Source organism: Chlorocebus sabaeus, chromosome 9 (assembly GCF_047675955.1).
Source record: "Chlorocebus sabaeus isolate Y175 chromosome 9, mChlSab1.0.hap1, whole genome shotgun sequence".
Classification (NCBI taxonomy): domain Eukaryota; kingdom Metazoa; phylum Chordata; class Mammalia; order Primates; family Cercopithecidae; genus Chlorocebus; species Chlorocebus sabaeus.
Window position 1 is genome coordinate 23,290,134 of NC_132912.1, and position 19,256 is coordinate 23,309,389.

A 19,256-nucleotide genomic window follows, 5' to 3' on the forward strand; every position below is an offset into this window, starting at 1 on the left:
GAATTTTAGAAATTTCTTTTAGCTGTCAAAACAGTTTTCTAAATGTATATTTTACATTTCCACTAGCAGAGAATGAGAATTCTAGTTGCTCCACATCCTTGACAACACTTTATATGGTCGACCTTTTAAATTTTAGCCAGGCTAGTGAGTATATAGTGATATTTCATTGAGATTTTAATTTGTATCTCCCTAAAGACTAATGATGTTGGGCATCTTTTTATGTCATCATTTGCCTCTATATATCTTTTTAAATAAAGTGCCTGTTCAAATAGTTTGGCCATTTAAAAAATTGAGTTGTTTTTATATTATTACATTGTAAGAGTTATTTGCATAGTCTAGATGCAAATTCTTTGTTAAAGATATTTTGCAAATATTTTCTCCCACTCTGTGGTTTGTTTTTTCATTAAAAGAAAAACATTTTGAACAGTAAACTTGTTGTTGTTGTTGTATGACACAACATCTTGCTCTATCACCCAGGCTGGAGTGCAGTGGTGTGACCAGGGCTCACTGCAGACTTGACCTCCCTGGGTTCACGTGATACCCCCACCTCAGCCTCTGAAGTATCTGGGACTACAGGTGCATGCCAGTATGACTGCCTAATTTTTCTATTTTTTATAGAGATGAAGTTTCACCATGTTGCCCAGGCTGGTCTTCAACTCCTAGGCTCAAGCAATCTGCCAGCCTCGGCCTCCTAAAGTGTTGGAATTACAGGTGTGAGCCACCATGCCTGGCTAAACTTTTTAAATTTCTGATAAACTGTAATTTGTTATTTAAGAAATCTTTGCCAAATCTGAGATCACTAAGATTCTCTCTTATATCTTTATCTAGAAGTTTTGTAGTTTCAGCTATTACAATTCTGATCCATTTCAAGTTAACTTTAATATGAGGTGTCAGGTAAGGGTTGAGGTTCATTTTTTGCTTATTGCTGTCCAATTGTTCCAGTACTGTTTGTTGAAAAGATTATCCTTGCTACTTGAATTGCCTTTGCATCTTGGTCAGAAATCAATTCATTATATACGATCCATAGGGTCTACTACTGGATTCTCTAGTCTATTTCAGCAATCTATGTTTCTCCTTATGCCAAGACCACTTTTCCTTGACTACTATAGTTTTACAGCAAGTTTGAACTAGGTGTGTGCATCTTTCAACTTTGTTCTTTTTCAAAATTGTTTCAGCTATTCCAGGTCTTGTGCATGTCTATATAAATTTTAGGATACGCTTGTTGATTTCAACAACAACAACAACAACAACAACAACAACAAACCCTGCTGGGATTTTGATTAGGACTGTGTTGAATCCATAAATCAATCTGGAGAGAATTGACAGCTTGATAATATGCATCTCTTGAATCATGAACAATGGAAATATTTCTGCATCTATTTAAGTCTTTAATTTATTTCAGCAGTATTTTATATTAACTGTACATGTTTTGCACATATTTTGTCACGTTTATCCATAAGCACTTCATATTGTTTGATGCTATCATAACCAGTGTTTTTCAAAATTTCAATTTTTGATTGTTCATTGTTTATATATAGAAGTACAAGATTTTTGTATCTTGATATTTGCAACCATTCTGCATTCACTTATTAATTCTAGTAGCCTTTTTTTGTAGATTTATTAGGATTTCCTATAGAGATGATCATGCCATCTGGGAATTTAAAAAGTTCTACCTCTTCCTTCCCTATCTGGATGTTATTTATTTTTGTGTGTGTACGTTTTTGCACTGGTTAGGACCTAAAACACAATGTTGAAGGGAAGTAATAAGAGCAGGAATTCTTGTCATACTTCTGACTTCAGAGTCAAAATCTTCATCCTTTCACTATCAACCATGATAATAGTGTGTTTTGTAGATATCTTTTATCAGCTTGAGAGATTCTCTTCTATTCCCAGTTTGCTGAGAGTATTTTTTATCATGAATGGAAACTGGAGTCCCTCAAATGCTTTTTCTTCATCTACCTGCCTTTTGACTCCATTATTTTATATCCTTCCCATGAACAAAATATATTTATCTTCACTCAAGGCCTTAAAAAATCTCATTGTACTATAGCATCAGCTTGAAGTCTGGAATCTCATTATCTAAATCAAGTCCAGGTGCAGATGAGGCTCCTTGAGTACAATCTCTCTTGATCTGAAGATCCAGAAACTAAAGAGACAAGTTATCTGTCCCCACACAGCCAATGTTCCGTGGTGGGACATAGGATAAGCACTAGAGATCCCACTCCATTCAAGGGAAGGAGGAGGCATAGAGCAATAGCTGGTCCATAGTAATTTTGAAATCCAACTAGGCATATATTGCCAGTTTCTTGACTAGGACCAAGTCCTGCTCCACTTTTGGAGGCAAACTACCATACACAGTAAATATTGTTGGAAAACTCGAACTTCTGAAGTCCATGTAGTTGTTTTTACTCTGTATTGTTTCTCACAGGTATCAGGAGAACCAGCCCCCAATATTTCAACATACATTGTTTCTATTTTCCCCAAGTGTTGGCCGATCTGAGAAATAAAGAGAAAAAGTACAGAGAGAGAAATTTTACAGCTGGGCCTCCGGGGGTGTCATCACATAATAGTAGGACCGTGATGGTGACCCCGAGCTGCAAAATCAGCAAGTTTTTACTAGGGATTTCAAAAGGAGAGGGGGTATATGAATAGGGAGTGGGTCACAGAGATCACATGCTTCAAAGGGCAATACAAGATCACAAGGCAAAGGGCAGAGCAAGATCACAAGGCAAGGGCAAAATTAGAATTACTGATGAGGGTCTGTGTCCTGCTGGGCATGTATTGTCTTGATAAACATCTTAACAGGAAACAGGGTTTGAGAACAGACAACTGGTCTGACTAGAATTTACCAGGCTGGAACTTTCCAATCCTAGTAAGCCTGAGGGCACTGCGGGAGACCAGGGCGTATTTCATCCCTTATCTCAGCTGCATAAGACAGACACTCCCAGAGCAGCCATCTATAGACCTACCCCTGGGAATGTATTCCTTTCCCAGGGTATTAATTATTAATATTTCTTACTGGGAAAATAATTCAGCAATATTTCTCCTAGTCACATATCCATTTATAGGCTCCCTGCAAGAAGAAAAATATGGCTCTATTCTGCCCGATCCTGCAGGCAATCAGACCTTATGGTTATCTTTCCTTGTTCCCTGAAAATTGCTGTTATTCTGTTCTTTTTCAGGGTGCACTGATTTCATACTGTTCAAATACATGTTTTACAAACAATTTGTGTAGTTAATGCAATCATCACAGGGTCCTGAGGTGACACACATCCTCAGCTTATGAAGATGATGATTAAGAAATTAAAGACAGGCATAGGAAATTATAAAAGTATTAATTTTGGGAACTCATAAATGTCCATAAAATCTTCACAATTTATGTTCTTCTGCTGCAGCTTCAGCCGGTCCCTCTGTTCGGGGTCCCTGGCTTCCCGCAACATACAGGTGGTTTCTTATTTCCTTGTGTACTTCCTTATCTTTGACTATGTGATATTAGTTGCTCCTATAATTGTAGGGTAGAGAATTCTGGGAATTCTCTGAGGCTTAGGATTAAAGTACTCCTTATAGAGAGTATTTCCATTTGCTTCTTTCAGGGGTACTTTCTATTCACTTAAAACCAAACTGATGCCAGGTGCAGTGGCACATAGTCCCAGCTACTTGGGAGGCTGAGGTGGGAGGATTGCTTGAGCACAGGAGTTCGAGATCAGTTTATGCAAGATATCAAGATCCCATCTCTGAAAAACAAACAAATTAACTAAACTGAAGGTTTGAGGTTCTGTGAATACAAACTTGAGTTGCAAATCTCCTGTAAGTCCTGCCTCTCAAAACCCTTCAGGAAGAGATTGTCCCCCTTGTGTTGCTCCATACAGAGGCAACTCTCCCCTGCAGGCCTCTGGGTATTAGGTAGGTTTCAGGTTTACATTTGGTCATGTTCATCCGGCAGGAATGACCTTTGGTTCGCAGCCTAATGCAAGAGATCACTGCTGATTACCCCTATACACACACACACACACACACACACACACACACACACACACACACGCAGGCACTCTAGCATGCCCTGCACTGTGACTTCTGTTTAGTGCAGATAAGTAAATCCCCTCAGGACAATCAGTTTGGAAACCTCAACTGACCCGTCTGTGTTTCCCTTGATGTTTGACTTTTGACCAGGGAAGCCCCATGTCCCTGGTCATTTTTTTATGCTTTTACAAAGATGCTTGTAATACTGTATCTAGAATTTTTTGAGGTTTTAAAAAATTTGGGTGGGAGTCACTTTGAATGCCAGCTCACTTGATAAGTTTTCCCTGTAATCAATATCAATATGGTTAATTTTTAAAAGTTTGAGCCCTTTTTCCCACAGAGTTTCCATTCTGCCTCAGAATTCTCTCTCAATACACTGGAGTTGATACATGAACTTAAGTTTATTTGGAATCCCTGGACTAATAGAAGAAGCTTCCAGGTTTCTTCCTATTAGGGTGATTAACTATCCTGGTGCTTTTTAGGACTGAGGGGGTTTCTCAGGATGTAGGGCTTTCAGTGCTAAGAATAAACAAACCAGGATGAGCTGGTCACCCTATCAGTCGTGATCAATGCTTTCATCACTGAGTGTAGGTGTGAATAATCCACTCCTCTTTTCTCTGAGGAGGGGAGGAAACTTTACACATTACTAGTGGGAACAGACAAACCCATGACCCAGTAACTCCTTCATCACTCTGTTGCTTGGTCAGTGAAATGGCTCAGTGGGGATAAAGGGAGCCTCTGGAAGACCTGTAGGACTCCTGCTCATACAGAAGGCATTGATGTCACCTCCTCTAGCTCAGCTCTGGGTGCTCCCCTTTTTAGAAAGACAATTCCCTGGCCAGGAAGCTCCCACTGTCATATAGTGTGTTAGATAGCCAACCTCCCTATAAATATATAAAGTGGTGTGTCAGGGGGATCCCTCTCCCACAGCAATCCCTGTGATTCACCTTACCCAAGCTCTCCTCTTAGTGGGCTAATAAAAGACCAAAGGAGTGTGTCCTGTCTGTTAATTTTCTTCTTGTAAGTTTTTAATCAATAAACTTTATACCTGCACTACACATTCTAGAGGTATGTACGCCTGTACCCTTGCATTCCATCTAGGAATACAACAGCACAACACAAGATATTGCCCATGGGGAGCACTTGGCCTAATCACCACATTGCGAGAGATAAATGGCAATTTCCTTATGTGGAAATTTGAACCGCCTCCCTGAGCGCAGGAGTAATGGCTTATATTTGTGTAAATATATTAGTATTAGTAAGTGTATTAGAAAGTGTAACATTCTAATAGCCATGTGCCAGGGAAAGGAATCGATGAATAAATAAATTAAATGAAAACAAACAAAGAGGATCAGAATCACAAACAGATAAAGACATTTCACTTAACCACACCTGGCTAAGAGCTTTTCCTTATTAAATAAGACAGCAGATCTCAACATGTGGTCCAAGGACCTCTAAGGTGCCCCAAACCTTAGGGGTTCTGTGAGGCCTAAATTATTCTCATAATAATACTAACAGATTAGTCACTGTTTCTTAATTCTCATGGTCTCATGAGTGGACACTGGAGTTTTTCAAAAGCTATGTGATATTTATCATGGCAGAGAATACAGAAGTATCTATGAGAATTTAAATAATTTCCAGGAAGCCAAATACTAAAGAAATTTACAGAAATAAGTGGTGGGGTGTGGTGGCTCATGCTTGTAATTCCAGCACTTTGAGAGGCTGAGGTGGGTGGATCACTTGAGCCCAGGAGTTCACAACCAGCCTGGGCAATGTGGCAAAACTCTGTCTCTACAAAAAATAGAAAAATTAGCCAGACGTGTTGGTGCGTGGCTGTAATCCCAGCTACTTGGGAGGTTGAGGCAGGAGAATAACCTGAGCCCAGGAAGTCGAGGCTGCAGTGAGCCATGATTGTGCCACTGTACGACAGTCTGGGTGACAGAGTAAGACCGTCTCAAAAAAAAAAAAAAAAAAAAAAACACATACACATATACAAAATACACACATATGTAAGACAAAGCCACTTTTGCTAAACATTTTCTGTGTTGGGAAAAATTTTCTTATAAACAATATGCCATTTATGTCAGCATGTGAAGAGTTTAGTGTTGTTATTTTTAAGTCACTTAACAAATAATTTGATTATGTTTTCCTTTCATATATGGTAAATATCAATAGATAAAACCCATCTGTGTTAGTATATTCTCACATTGCTATAAAGAAATATCTGAGACTGGGTAATTTATAAAGAAAAGAAGTTTAATTGGCTTGCGGTTCTGCAGGCTGTATAGGAAGCATAGAGGCTTCTGCTTCTGGGGAGATCTCAAGAAGCTTCCAATCACGGTGGGAGGTGAAGGGGGAGCAGGTGTCTCACATGGTGGGAACAGGAGCAACAGAGAGAAGTCAGGAGGTGCTACACACTTTTAAATGACCAGATCTCACCAGAACTCACTCACTATAGTGAAGACAGTATAATGGGGGATGGTGCTAAACCATTCATGAGAAATCTGCCCACATGATACAATCACCTCCCACAAGGCCCCCACTCCAACACTGGAGCTTACATTTCTATATGAGATTTTGATGGGAACACACATCCAAACTATATCACCATCTAAACAAAATTTTCTTGGGGGACCTCAAAAAATATTTAAGAGTGTAAAGAGATCCTGAGACCAAAAAGTTTGAGAACCACTGGAACGGAACCTGGAAATTAATCCTGGAAACCCCACTGCAGGTCCTCTCTATATTGTATAGCTGTGTCACATATGTATTACCAGTATTATGGGCTTATTAAAGTACATATAGTTCATGCCATATATAGTGTGGGTTAAGCCATTCTCAACTATTTTTTGTTATCCCTTCTATCATTTACTCATAACAAATATTTATTGGCCATCTACTCCATGGGGGCCATCATGTTAGGTTTTAGGGGTAAAACCATAGCTCACAGAATGGAAATAGCAGGTAAGATAACAGGCCATCTCTACAGAATGTGACGAGAGCCACAAGAGGAAAACTGTGTGCCATGCCAGCATGAGGGTGGGCACCTCTTCCAGGCAAGGGAAGTCAGGGTGGGAGAGGTTTCCCAGAGGAGGCAGCATCTGACCTCTGACCTGAAAGATGAGAGGACCTAACCAGGTGATGACCAAGAGAGGTCAGTTCAGGGAAAAGGAACAGCCCAGAAGGAACGGAACTCTGAGGCATCCTTGTCTGAATCTCCTGATTGTAAAGAGAGAAATCTACCTGCTGATATCAGGTAGGGTGGATGGCTGCAAGAATTCACGGGGCTCATTCTGATGAATTTTGAACAACACACCCTCAGGGGAGCTCTTCCTTTCACAAGGTTTGCCTTCTAGCTCTTTGACTTTCTAAGGGGATTATGGGTCGGTCACAGTGGCTCATGCCTATAATCCCAACACTTTAGGAGGCCAAGGCGGGAGGATTGCTTCAGTCCAGAAGTTCAAGACCAGCCTGGGCAATATAGTGAGACCCTGTCTCTATATTTTATAAATATTATTTTAAAAAGTAGATTGTGAAGGCTATGCAGGACTAATAAATGTCCAAGATTACATGGAGCACATTTGACTGACCAGCGGGCACAGACTCACGGCCAGTGAGACAGGGACCACACGGACAGCAGAACTTGCTCCTCTACCTTCCATGGCATACAGGGACAGTCACATTGGGTCACGCTTGTGTCATGTTTGTCTTGATGAAGAGTCACTATTCGCAGAGCTTCCATGTAAACGTGGCTTTGCATGGACCACTGAAAACATCTGTTTCCTAACTGGATAGCCAAACCCTGCCACATGACATATAACAGGACTGCACAGGCTTGAGGCATGCCTCAGAGGGAACGCAGGCATCACGAACCTAGTTGTGGGAGCGAGGGAGACTGCAAGGGTAACTTAGTGCTGTGCCCCCAGAATGGGGCTAGGGCAACCTATGTACTTCCTCCCCATCTCCAGCCTGGATTGTTCTAAGAAATAGGGTGCGCTGGGATGAAGCAGATAGAAATGAAGTAAGAGAAAGAGTTCAATCATGGTATTTTTCTGATGAGGGCCCTCTCTTTTGTTAACTTCAAAATAAACGGAAGCCACTTAGCCTAGGAATCATGGAAAGATCCAAAATTATTTCATATGCTTCCTCAAAAGCCAATCTAAGGATACAATCACTCTAGGTTGCATCGCTTACCTAACATATATATTATATATATATAATAAATAATAAATACGTGTATGTTATATATAATAAATAAATATGTATTTATTTATCTATTTTTTTTAAAGACAGGGTCTTGCTCTGTTGCCTAGGCTGAAAAGCAGTGGTATGATCACAGCTCACTGCAGTGTCAAACTTCTGGGCTCCAGTGATCCTCACACCTCCCACCTAACCTCCTGAGTAGGAGGACTGCAGGCATGTGCTACTATGCCTAGCTAATCTTTTTTATTTTATATAAAAACGGGGCCTCACTATGTTGCTCAGGCGGGTCTCAAACTCCCGGGCTCAAGCGATCCTCCCATCTCAGCCTCCCAAAGCACTGGGATTACAGGCATGAGCTGCCACACACAGCCAGTTTACATATACTCACCAATTGCGCCTCTTTACTACCAGTTCTTTGGCTTTTTGCACTACATTCTTAAAAGGTCAGAAAATAACTTTCACTGGAATATAATAATAGGCAAGCATGTAACAAAACCCTTCTGGCTAGAAAGTACTTAAATTTTTACAAAATGACGGTGGTCAACTCCACCGTCTCCCACTCTCCCTTGTCAGTGCAATCACAAATCCTGGGTCCTGGAAAAACGCAGGATAGCAAGAAGCAAAGGAAGCCCAAATAGCAACAACAAAACCAGGCTGCCTCCAAGTGAATAACAGAATGCCTTGCAGGAGTAGGGAGGAGGCGGCGAACTAGTGACCTCGATGGGTCCAAAGCGGGTATGCAATGGAAACCTCCATCACATGAAGAACCTCTGAAGGCTCTTTTGCTGTTGTGGAGTTTGTGGTGCAGGCTCTTGCTGCTTGGCAACAAGCTTGGGGCGCAACAAACTTCTAAACCACAAAATAAAATGTGATTGGTTCCCCTGTGAGCAATACAATAGCACCCGTTAAAGGCTTACAGTTAAAATAAAGAGGCAAAGTAATTCAAAGAGTATGGGATCTGCTCCTAGTATAGGCACAAATTCACTGACTGAGTAGTTTAATTTCTTCTCTATTGCTGCTAACAAACAATATAACACTGGCTTTCCACTCTATAAAAACACTTCCAATTTTAATGACAATATGCACATTTATTTAGTTGTTTGTTTTCCAAAGTAAAGCCTGAACTTTGGAGCAATGACAGAAGGGGTGGGGGGGGGGGTGGAGGTAGAAGAAATTCACCAAGTAGACTCAAATAATGGAGTCTATTTTTATATGCCAGGTATTTAAAAGTAGCAGGCTCAAAATAACACATTTGTTAACACATGGTTTTTGTGAATCGCCAACCATAAATTTTTTTCGTTGCCTGCATTCCCAAGTTGGTTTCATAGAAGGCTTTATTGTAATCCAGGAGAATTATTTTGCATTAATTTCTATGACAAGGAACCCAAAACACAGGGTGCTGAGAGTAACAAAACAGAGTTAGGGAAACAGTCATGACTTGGCACAAAGTGTGACAAGCTGTAAAAAAGCGAATGTTTCAATATCTGAAGTGTTGATTTCCTATGAGCAACCTTTTCTCTTCCAAACAGTATCATATTCTTTTCAAGCACATTTAGAACGCAAGTCAAGCTGTGTTTTATTTTTTATTATAATAAACACAGTCAGTTTACTGTAACAAAGACATACTAGTGGTAATCAGCTGAAAGCCAAATACGCCACCATAAGCTGGGCGGGGGGCTGCTGTGGGGGGGCTAGGGGCTGGGTAGTCAACTGATAAAAGACCAGCCGTCTGGAAAGTTCTCTTAAAAGAACATAAAAAGGCAGTGTTTTCTTATGAGACTAACACAGAATGCCAAAATATCTAGCTGGGCTCTTTTCTATTGTCACTTACGGCAATTTGTAACTGAAAATAGCAATTCCTTCAAAATAGTGGGCTCTCCTATTTGTTTTTTTTTTAAATCTCCATAATAAAATGCAGAAATTTTATACATGGTTTTAAATGGTAATACTTTTTCTTATCCAAGACTCTAGTAAGCATATTTATTGCTGTGCTACTCAAACTGCTTTCTTTAAAATGACCACTTACAAATGTTTATAATTATACATGTACTTAGATTTCCGATAAAGGTGAAATGAGTCATTCACAGGAAACAATCACAAATAAAGTTTATAAAACTTTCATGGTTAAATTAAATTCCTGAATTCAAATAGTTAGGAAATAATGTAAATCATCTTACCACATCCTGAACTAATGATTTTTCATAATTAAGCTCTTCTCTTAATCTTTCTCTACTATCCATTAACTGAAAGAGAAGAAATTATATTTTTATTAAAGATGAGAACAGAACATCTAACATCTCTCCTCAAGAGAATTTAGTGAAACATACTTTAATATGAGAAAAATGGATCTCAATCTGATCAAAAGAAAATTAAATTTCTACAGATGATCATCTTACATTATTATAGAATTATTATGTAAGCAAGTAAAATATACACAGAAAATACCAATTTATTTACACCTTTCCTCACCCCACACCATCAAAATGTAACATCACAATAAAGCAAGTCCTACTCTGTCAAAAAGAACAATTTTGCCTAATGTTTTATGTGACCCATCTCTTATTTTAGGGTTTTGCGTTATATCTATGTGCATATCAAACTACATTTATACCAATTGAAAATAGCTATCAGAAGCATACACTGGGCTGGGTGCAGTGGCTCACACCTGTAATCCCAGTGCTTTCAGAGGCAGAAGCAGGAGGATTGCTTGAGGCCAAGAGTTTGAGACCAACCTGGTCTCAAACACAGTGATATCAAGTCTCCACAAAAAAAATTTTTTAGGCTGGGCACAGTGGCTGACACTCATAGTCCCAGCACTTTGGAAGGCTGAGGCAGGTGGATCACCTGAGGTCAGGAGTTCAAGACCAGCCTGACCCACATGGTGAAATCCCATTTCTACTAAAAATACAAAAATTAGCTGGGCACTGTTGCATGTGCCTGTAATCCAAGTTACTTCGGAGGCTGAAGCAGGAGGATTGCTTGAGCCCAGGAATTTAAGGCTGCAATGAACTATGGTCATACCACTGCACTCCAGCCTAGAACAAGACCCTGTCTCTAAACAAACGAACAAACCATTTATTTGTGGGAGCTAGAAATGAAAACAATTGAACTTACGGAGATAACAAGAAGAAGGATGGTTACCAGATGCTGGGAAGGGTAGTGAGCAGTGGGGTAATAGGGTTAACGGTACAAAAAAAAAAAAAAAAAAAAAATGGCTAGAAAGAATGAATAAGACCTAGTATTTGATAGCACAACAGGGTGACTATAGTCAATAATTTAATTGTACATTTAAAAATAACTAAAAGAGTATAAATGGATTGTTTGTAATACAAAGGATAAATGCTTGAGGTGATAGATACCCCACTTATCCTCATGTGATTATTACACATCGTAATGCCTGTACCAAAATATTTCATATACCCTGTAAATATACACACCTACTAGGTACCCAAAAAATGAAAAATGAAAAAACAAACAAAAACCCCATGCACTGCAGGGCCCTTGTTCCCTTGTGACTTGCCTTGGTATTTACATTGATCAGTTGCTGTTTGTGTGTGTTATAGGCTAGTAAAATTCAACCTTTCGTTTTGATATGCACTCAATTTCATCAATTCATGCCTGTATTAATTTAATAAACATCCCCAGTGTCATCATTCTTATTTCAGTTCTTTATTGTTTCCCTGGTTTATCCAAGCAACACCTTCACTGGACTCTGGTTCCCGGCTTTCCTCCCTCCCATTCATTTTCTTTCTGAAACACAAATCTGATCCTGCCGCAATGTTCAAGGCTCTCCAACGCACTTAGAAGGTAATTCAAACCTTTTTTGCATGAATATAATCTTCTGCCACTGTCCTCTGCCTCTTGCCACTCCTTGCTCTCAGGTACTCTTCATCTACAGCAAACCACACTCTCTTTCCCATACAAGGTGCTTTTGCGTGGTACTTAGAATACCCCTCTCAACTCTCCCGCATCTCTTTGCTGGCTAACTCTAACAGCTCTTCTTGGGGCCAGTGCAGTATCCTTCCTCCAACCTTCCCTGATCCCGTAGAGTACAGACTGGGAATGCCTCTTGCGTGCCGCACAGCAAACTCTGCTTCTCTGCATCCTGACGCTATCACACCTGTACTGTGCTCTCTGACTCCGGGTCTGTCTCCCTCCCAGAGTGAAATTCATGAGAACAGATTCTACTGTGGCAGCAGCTGGAAGACAGGCACAGATACAGCTGGTATTTGACTCTTGGAATTAAAACACAAAAGCTATGAATTCCATAACTGACCATGCTTAGCCCAGACGGATGGCAAGAGGTCAGCCTCCCCAAATTCAGTCCCATTTTCAATCTGTTTTTAAATGCATCCAGGGCTTTAAAAAAAAAAAAAAAAAAAAGGTGGGGGAAACACGTGGTTATCTGAAGTCTTCCTAGTTGCTCCTTTCCATTCTTCCATTTCCTGCTTACACCCTCTTCCCCCACACCCCTGGTCTCCTTACTCTGTCTGCCCCACTACAGATTCTTCCTATATAGTTTCATCAGACTTCTACTGCATTCTCAAGCCACACCCAATCACAAGCAGTTTCACAAATCCATGTCAGGCTTTATGCATTCATACACTGTACCCAGCTCTTCTACTCTCTTGCCTGCCTGGAAAAATCAGCTCCAAAGCCCAGCACGGTGGCTCACACCTATGATCCCAGCACTTTGGGAGGCTGAGGTGGGAGGATCCCTTGAGCCCGGGAGTTCAAGACCAGCCTAAGCAACATAGTGAGAGAATATCTCCCCAAAAATAAATAAATACATAAATACATAAGCCAGGTGTGGTGCATGCCTGTAGTCCCAGCTACTCAGGAGATTGAGGTGGGAGAATTGCTTGAGACCAGGAGGTCAAGGCTGCAGTGAGCCATGATCACGCCACTGCACTCCATCCTGGGCAACAAAGAAAGACCCTATCTCAAAAAAACCCCAAACAAACAAGCAAGCAAACAATAGAAAAAAACCTAAAAAAATCAGCTCCAGTGGGCCTCAACAGGAGAACATGAGAAAGGTTGTGGAACTGTTTGTGAAGCTTTTCTAGAATCTTCCAGATGAGGCCAGGCATCTCTTCTCTAGTACACACTTCTCTTATAGTCCCTATCTCACTGCCCTAAGGCTTTGGTCTATCCCTGTAGACTTCACCTGTCCCCAGAAGGCACCATAGGTATATACATGCATTTTATTTTTTCTAGCAGTAGCACAGTGCCTAGTACTTAAAGGCAACTAATAAACATTGCTGAACAAATTGATTTAGTGCAGGACATTGGAAAAAAAACCCAGCAAATATCAGCTGTCATTTGTTCAACAACATCTGAACTGCTTCCCAGTTGACAAAGCATGCTGACATTCATTATCTCATTCAGTCCACACAGTACACATGGGAGAAACAGGAAGGAGGAAGACAGGTACTGGCTCAGGGGACCTAGTGGCAGAAATGGAACAGGAATCCAGGGTTCTAGATTCTTTCTGCTCAGTACCAAAATGTCCCTATATTCAATGTCTATGAGAAGTTCCAGTGCATGTAAAGAAAAAAAGAAAGACAGAATTAAAAATCAAGCAGATTAGGAGTCTGCTACACTATATTATATAATTTGTTACATATATTTCATTATATATGTTACATATATCACATTATATGTTATATATATTAAATTATATTTATATATTACATTATACACAACAGAGCTATCAGAAATATAATGTGAGTCATATATAATTTTGAATTTTATAGTAGCTGTGCTAAAAAGACAAAAGAAATAGGTAAAAGCAATTTTAATAATGTGTTTTTATCCCAATATATATTCAAACTATTATTTCAATGTATATTCAATATAAAAAAATTATTAGTGAGACATTTCACATTTTTTACACCAAGTCTTTGAAATCCAGTGTGTATTTTTCACTTACAGTACATCTCAATTGGGGAGCTACATTTTCATTGGAAATGCTTTATTTGTATTCAGATTTCATAAAATTTACAAATGAAAAAGTAGAGTCACATATCCAAGTTATCAAAAATACACAGAAAGGTTTTCCAAGAACTGAAATGAGTTTTTAAATTTGAATTTAAAGAATTGGAAATTAAATTATTAAAACTTAGTTCCTCACTTGCACTGGCCACATTTCAAGTGCTCAATAGCCACATGTGGCCAGGGGCCACCACAGCACAGTGCAGATTTAGAAAGCTGAGGCAGCATTTAACTGACATATTTAAACTCACAGATATAGCCAGCCATCAATTGGTGGCTTACCAGTGAGATTATTTTTTTGCTTGAATTTGTTATTGTACTCCTTATAGAAAGTAGGAAGTACATGCTACTCATTTCTACCAGTGGTAATACAGACTGAAGAGCTTGAGAAACATTTTCAATGAAGAACCAGGCCCAGTGCAATGACTCACACCTGTAATCCTAATACTTTGGGAGGATGAGGTGGGAGCATCACTTGAGGCCAAGAGTTTGAGACCAGCCTGTTTCTACAAAAATAAAAAATAAAAAATTAGCCAAGTGTGGTGGTACTCCTCTTTAGTCCCAGCTACTCTGGGATCTGAGATGGGAGGATTGCTTGAGTCTGGATGTTTGAGACTGCAAGTGAGATATTATCGCACCACTGTACTCCAGCCTTGGGGACAGAATGAGACTGAGACAAGGAAGGAAGGAAGGAATGAAGGGAGGAAGGGAGGGAGGGAGGGAAGGAAGGGAACGAAGGAAAGGAAGAGAAGGAGGGAGGGAGAAAAGGAGGGAGAAAGGAGGGAGGAAAGGAGGGAGGAAAAGAGGGAGGAAAGGAGGGACAGGTGACGGTTCCCTGGTTGGTTATTAAGTGAAACTAGAAAGCTGAGATTTCATTTCTGACCTTAGAGGTTGATGCCAAGAAGGTTAAATGGAATTTACATTATTATCACTGCAAATAGGGTGAAGCCTAAGAAAATGAACTCCCCTTGTGAAAACCTGTGAGGGATTCAGTTATCAGGGAAACATCTCCCACCTCTGACCAATCAGGGTAACCACTTCTTTGAAAAATACTTCTTAAAAGTAGTTTTATCTAAAATCTAAGAATATTTTGAGTGAAGAAATAAGACAGGACACAAACAAATGAAAAAACATTCCATCCTCATGGATAGGAATAATCAGTATCATGAAAACGGCCATATAGATTCAATGCTATTTCCATCAAACTACCATTGACATTCTTCACAGACTTAGTAAAAACTATTTTAAATTTCATGTGGAATCAAAGACCCTGTATAGCCAAGACAATCCCTAAGCAAAAAGAACAAAGCTGGAGTCATCACACTACCTGACTTCAAACTATACTATAAGGTTACAGTAACCAAAACAGCATGGTACTGGTACCAAAACAGACATATAGACCAATGGAGCAGAACAGAGACCTCAGAAATAACACCACACATCTACAACCATCTGATCTTTGACAAACCTGACAAAAACAAGCAATGGGGAAAGGATCTCCTGTTCAGTAAATGGTGCTGGGAAAACTGACTAGCCATATGCAGAAAACTGAAACTGGACCCTTTCCTTACACCTTATACAAAAATTAACTCAAGATGAATTAAAGACTTAAATGTAAAACCCAAAACCATAAAAACCTAGAAGAAAATCTAGCAATGCCATTCAGGACATAGGCGTGGGCAAACACTTCATGACAAAAACACCAAAAGCAATTGCAACAAAAGCCAAAATTGACAAATGGGATCTAATTAAAGTAAAGAGCTTCTGAACAGCAAAAGAAACTATCATCAGAGTGAACAGGCAACCTACAGAATGGGAGAAAATCTTTGCAATCTACCCATCTGACAAAGGTCTAATACCCAGAATCTACAAGGAACTAAATCAAATTTACAAGAAGAAAACAACCCCATCAAAAAGTTGGCAAAGGATATGAACAGACACTTCTCAAAAGAAGACATTTACGTGGCCAACAAACTTGTGAAAAAAAGCTCAACATCACTGATCATCAGAGAAATGCAAATCAAAACCACGATGAGATACCATCTCACACCAGTCAGAATGGTGATTATTAAAAAGTCAGAAAACAATAGATGCTGGTATCTATTGTGGAGAAATAGGAACACTGTTACACGGTTAGTGGGAATGCAAATTAGTTCAACCATTGGGGAAGACAGTATGGAGTATTCCTAAAGATCTAGAACCAGAAATACCATTTGACCCAGCAATCCCATCACTGGGTATATACTCAAAGGAATATAAATCATTTTACTATAAAGAGACATGCATACGTATGTTTATTGCAGCATTATTTACAATAGCAAAGACATGGAACCAACCCAAATGCCCATCAGTGATAGACTGGATAAAGAAAATGTGGCACATATACACCATGGAATACCATGCAGCCATAAAAAGAAATGAGACCATGTCCTTTGCAGGGATATGGATGAAGCTGGAAGCCATCATCCTCAGCAAACTAACACAGGAACAGAAAACCAAACACCATATGTTCTCGCTCATAAGTAGGAGTTGAACATTGAGAATACATGGACACAGACTGGAGAACAACACATACCAGGGCCTGTTGGTAGGGGGAGAGAACTTAGAGGATGGGTCAATAGGTGCAGCAAACCACCATGGCACATGTATACCTATGTAACAAACCTGCACATTCTGCACATGTATCCTATCTTTTAGAACAAATAAAGGACAAAAAATTTTTAAAAATTAAAAAAAGAATATCTTGAATGGCAATATCAGGCCTGGTTGAAATCTGTACCTGAACTTAGGCACATGTGGTGGCTGAGCTCTTCAAATGTGGCTAGTGCAACTGTGAAACTAAATTCTTAATTTTGTCTGATTTTAATCCATTTTAACTTAAAATTGGATACTCGGTTCAGTTACTGGAAGACATTTATGTTTATTTGGAATAATTTGGGGATGTGAATCTGCTTATTTATCTGTAAACTGTATGAACTATAAATGCATTCTTATTCTATTCATCTCTTGGAGTATTCTTCAGTGCCTCGGGCATTGTGCTCCCCACTAAGAGACCAGATAGAGCAGTTTCCACCCTTATGGAGCCTCCAGTAGGGCAGGGAAGATAGACCATAACAGAATGGCAACTGAGAGCCACAACAGGGAAGTCTGCGGATAAACGAGAACAGAGTGGGGGAGCCCCACGTGTGCAGGGAGAGCAGGAATTGCTGAGATCCTACTGAATTCAATTGAATGCACTAGGAAATCTTGTTGTTGTTGTTGTTGTTGTGGGGGTTGGTGGTCTATGTGTATGTGTGTTTCAGACAGGGTCTCACTCTGTTGTCTAGGCGGGAGTGCAGTGGTACAATTCTAGTTCACTGCAGCCCTGAACTTCTGAGCTTAAACAATCCTCCTACTTCAGATTCCCGAGTAGCTGGGACTACAGATATGTGCCACCACACTCGGCTATATATTTTTTTATTTTTATAAAGATGGGGTCTCACTATGTTTTCCAGGCTGTACTTGAACTCCTGGGCTCAGGAGTTTCTCCAACCTTGGCCTGCAAAGCTGCTAGGATTACAGGGGTGAGCCACTGCACCCCACCTTGGAAATCTTGATTTTTGTTCTATCAAAAGAATTCCCTGCTCTAAATATTTACCAGATAACATAAGCCCAGCTCATCCATGAACATCAACCAACATCTGATCTGAACATAAGACTGTTCATTTTTAATATAATTTTTTCCTTAACTGTGAGCTCGTCTTCAGACTTCTCTGTGTCATGTAACTTTGGTGCCTTAAAATCAACAAGGCAGATGGTCAGTGATTCCAAACAAAAGAAGTATCTATACATGAGTTTTCAAGATGCAGTCCTTATTTGCTTCTAGTAACCCTTCCCAAATAGTGGGGAGAGATTAAATATGTGGATCAATTTTCCTCTATGTCACAAGACACTCTGGACACAATGTTACTTGGCCAATTGCGCCTATAGTTCCATTTAAAAGAGTCATTTATCAACGTAAAAACGTTATAGTACCTTTTGAATAGTTTTTTGATCCTTTTCTGCCATCTCTTTCATACTTATAAGTTCATCTTCTGTAAACAAAAGGAGAGAGAGGCCAACCATGAAATTACATGCTTATGCCCCTGTATTTAAACGGCCTGCTTCAGGGCAGGCTGTGGGACACTAGCAGGCATGGTGGACACAAGGCCTAGCAGGACTGTGACCTTCACAACTGCCCTTGACATTCACAGCCTTCTTCCTGCTGTTCAGATGGCTGGTCAGATAGGGATTACGAAGTAAGTTCAAGATCCAAGTGTGGCTGAGGGCTGAAAGCTTTTCATCAATACTAGCGATGGACATTTTTGCTGTTAGTCACAGCCAATGCAAAGAGCTTTAGCAGGTGGCAGTTTATGACTTAATAAGAACGACCCAAAACTAAAAAGCCTCACTATGCCACAGCAGAAGAGAACGAGACTATACTGGCATGGTAGAATTTTACATCCAAGGGATAATATTAATATAATATATCTCATTTCATTGATATTTTGCTATAATTCATTTTATTGCCTGCTCATTGCTTTGAATAAGCAGATTAAGGACAACATCATGTAATTAACATAATCACACGGACCACAGTTAAATGAAAAAATACATTAAAGCAATCTCACTTTGGTGATTACTTTTTTCCCTTTTCCACATGTTCTAACAACTTCGGTGATTTAAACACAACTTTCACCAATGTGTGTGGTATGAAAGAAAAGGGGTATAAAGTATACAAACGAAATTGTATATTTAAACTTTGTATCAAAAATTGAAGTAACTACTAAGTAGTAGCATATTTTCCTGAAGGGCTAACTCTGTTTTCCCCACAAAGCATATCCCTATGTGTACTCTTAAGTATTTAAGTGTTATCAAGTTCAGATAATCAGTTAAGCATCTGAAACAAATCAGCAAAAGTTTCTATTTGGTTATAGTATTTCTAAGTGAAATGGAGCATTGATTAGCAAATTTTTGCAAAGGCCAATGTCTGTCTTGAAACAACATCCTGAGTTAACATG

General features: G+C 39.6%; 1 protein-coding gene across 1 annotated transcript in view; it reads right to left on the bottom strand.

The window, feature by feature from the left end:
- C9H10orf67 (chromosome 9 C10orf67 homolog) overlaps positions 1–19,256 on the bottom strand; it is a 137,123-nt gene that overhangs the window by 68,962 nt on the left and 48,905 nt on the right. Inside the window, exons 7-8 of the mRNA XM_008002504.3 lie at positions 18,232–18,290; positions 10,401–10,466 (exon numbers count right to left, since the gene is read on the bottom strand). Coding sequence (XP_008000695.3) covers positions 10,401–10,466; positions 18,232–18,290 — 125 coding nt within the window. The remainder of the gene's footprint in view (positions 1–10,400; positions 10,467–18,231; positions 18,291–19,256) is intronic.